We start from the raw sequence: 2,939 nt of genomic DNA, 5'->3' as shown, positions 1-2,939 counted from the left end.
CGTCCTCCTCTCCTCGAGGCTCGCGCACGCGCAGCGCGCTCCCTGCCTGAACGCCGATTATCAAGCTGACTGACAGCAGCCAGCAGGGCAGGACAGCAGCAGCCAGCGACTCGCGAGTGCAACACACACACGCGCATGACGGCTTAGAGAAAGAGGAGCGTTGTGTGGAGCAATTTCACAACTGGCAATTAAAACTTAGCGAACTGTGATGTGTGCAAGAAGACAGTTCGCTACTCTGGCCACTTTGTATTGTTATTTTCCATGTTTGCACTTAAAATCTGCAAAAGTAAAACGTTTATTTGCCTATATAAACTGTCCTGTCTTTATTCATGAAAATGAATTCAGATTTAGTCTATTTATGATGCTTTCAGCTAAAAAATCATGTCATGCAGTTCTCCCCTATATGAAAGTACATAAGACGCTTTTCATGAATAAAGACAGGATCGGTATCGGCGATACTGGCCCTGAAATACTTGGTATCGGATCGAATCCAGATTTTGTGGTATCGCCCACCCCTATACACAAGTTATTGAGCCGTTTCCGCTCTACATCCTGAACTCCTCCCTTCGATGCAATGCACTTCCGTTTTGGCGGACTGGGTTTGTTTTGCTAGCTAGCTCCGTTGTGCCGACAAAGCACTGATATCGCAGAGACAAAGAGGATATAATTATTACAACATGAAGAAAAGTGGTTCGGGAACTACGTGTGCGGTAGTTGGTTGCAATCACTCGAGAAAGCACCTGAACGAGTGGTTAGATAGAGAGTGCTACGACCACAAACCAGCTACGAAGAGGCAATGTCCATGCGCTCCATTGTTGACATTTTTTCGCAAGCCTGATACCGACTCGGAATCAAGGACCTGGCTGAAGGCATTGAATTTAAAGAAACCACCCCGCAACGTTTTTGTTTGTTCCTATCACTTTGTTGACCAAAAACCAACCAAGGATAATCCTTTCCCAGCGTTGTGGTTGGGGTACAATCGCCCTCCCCAGCCAAAGAGACGTCAACTCACCCAGCGGACCACTGCCTCCCCCCAGATAAAGAAACACAGACTTGAAGCTGAGGGTAAGTTCAGCAACTTTAGCTATGAAGCTGACAATACTGTTAATTATGAATAAGTTGTCATACACTAACATTGCTACCGGTATTTTGCTAAGGCAGTTGATTGTTTTGGAGATGGGACAAACAATGCCCAGGACGGCTACTTCATTAATTGTGTGTGTGTGTGTGTGTGTGTGTGTGTGTGTGTGTGTGTGTGTGTGTGTGTGTGTGTGTGTGTGTGTGTGTGTGTGTGTGTGTGTGTGTGTGTGTGTGTGTGTGTGTGTATGTGTGTGTGTGCGCCTGCGTGTAGATAGATAGATAGATAGATAGATAGATAGATAGATAGATAGATAGATAGATAGATACTTTATTGATCCCCAAATGCCTGCCTGGACTCTATGCCTGCATTAATTTAGCTCCATCCATGTTTTCTCTTCCCCTTTTTAGATGCTCCTGAAACCTGTCAGCCTGCCTGTGAGACTGAGCCTGCTACACCAACATTTCAAGATGCCCAGACCCAATGGGAGGATCCGTCACATATTGACCACACATACTCTTCAACAACACAGTCTGTTAAAATAGACAAGGCCACACAGTGCGAGGCAGAAATGGGTCCTACTGTGACTAGCACCACGGTCATTGATGATGCTAGGTCCCGGCTGTATACAGGAGTGCGTATGGTTCAATTTTTCACCCTGGTGACGGTGTTGTTGCCTTTCAGTAAGCCATCAATTACCCTCCCTGTTGTTGACCAAATCCTGATGACCTTGATGAAGCTAAAACTAAACCTAATATTAGGAGATATTGCTCACCGCTTCAATGTGTCTACATCAATGGCAAGCATTGTGATTAGTCACTGGATTGACGTGATGGGTGAACAGTTCAAAGTCCTGATCCCCTGGCTTCCAAGAGAGACAATTCGTGCCACCATGCCCGTGTCGTTTCAGAGGAACTACCCTCGAACCACCTGCATCATTGACTGTGCCGAAAGTGCCATGCAGAGAGCCACAAACCACGACTCAAGGAGTGACACTTTCAGCCAGTACAAATCACGCAACACTGTGAAATATCTTGTCACTGTGGCCCCTAATGGGCTAATCATGTTTATATCTGACGCCTATGTTGGCAGAAGCAGCGATAAGTTTATCACCATGGACAGTGGGTTTCTAGACTATCTGAGGGCTGGTGATGAGGTCATGGCGGACCGTGGGTTCACCATTCGAGACTTGCTTGATGAGAGAAGGGTCAGTTTGAACATCCCTGCTTTCACCTACAGGCGCAATCAGTTGACCAATGAGGAGACGACACGCACCAGGCGAGTAGCCAATGTCCGCATACACGTGGAAAGAGCAATCCAGAGACTGAAGGTCTTTAAGATTTTATCCCAGACCGTTCCCATCAGCATGGCACCGAAACTGGACAACATCTTAACCATCTGTGCTGGCCTAGTTAACCTGAAGAGTCCACTGATCAGAGTGCCTCGTGAGGTTTAGAATCTTGCCTCGTGTCCCTGTCTACCAACACCCAGCCATGTTGTTCATTAAATACAGATAAACACAACAAATACTGCATGCATTGTATTTTTTAATATTATATATGAATATTTTCATAGTGATGTAATTGTGTGGGCTGCTTTTATATTTTAATTTGTAATACCTGTTAGGATTAAACATGTGATCTTTCTTGTTGAAGCCATTTCTTTAGTTTCCTCTCAACAATTAATTCATTCAGTGTTATTTATGTACAGTATGAGCTTAATATGAATGATGAACTGTGTTAAAAGAAATTGTAGCACTCTAAGGAACATATGAAATGCAATAATGCAATAACAGTGCAATAATGAAATTAAATTACATCAAACTTTATTTTCACTCAAACAGTACAGGCACATATGATAT

At 44.3% G+C, this 2,939-nt stretch overlaps 1 protein-coding gene across 1 annotated transcript; it reads left to right on the top strand.

Annotated features, from left to right (window-relative positions):
• The first annotated feature begins 567 nt into the window (after nt 1-567).
• LOC307030830 (uncharacterized protein) lies at nt 568-2,724 on the top strand. The gene is made up of 2 exons (XM_079667496.1): nt 568-1,065; nt 1,489-2,724. Exons 1-2 carry the CDS (start codon nt 678-680, stop codon nt 2,532-2,534), a joined length of 1,434 nt encoding a protein of 477 aa, XP_079523622.1. The 5' UTR covers nt 568-677; the 3' UTR covers nt 2,535-2,724.
• Nucleotides 2,725-2,939: the final 215 nt, after the last annotated feature.

The sequence above is a fragment of the Notothenia rossii genome (genome assembly GCF_949606895.1).
Source record: "Notothenia rossii genome assembly, chromosome: 2".
NCBI classification, from domain to species: domain Eukaryota; kingdom Metazoa; phylum Chordata; class Actinopteri; order Perciformes; family Nototheniidae; genus Notothenia; species Notothenia rossii.
Note: the sequence above shows the minus strand (reverse complement) of the source record. Positions and strands in the feature narration are given on the sequence as shown.

Coding starts and splice junctions, on each gene's coding strand:
- LOC307030830 (XM_079667496.1), top strand. CDS start 678: ATGAAGAAAAGTGGTTCGGGAACTACGTGTGCGGTAGTTGGTTGCAAT. Junction 1,066..1,488: donor ACACAGACTTGAAGCTGAGG/GTAAGTTCAGCA, acceptor TCCCCTTTTTAG/ATGCTCCTGAAACCTGTCAG.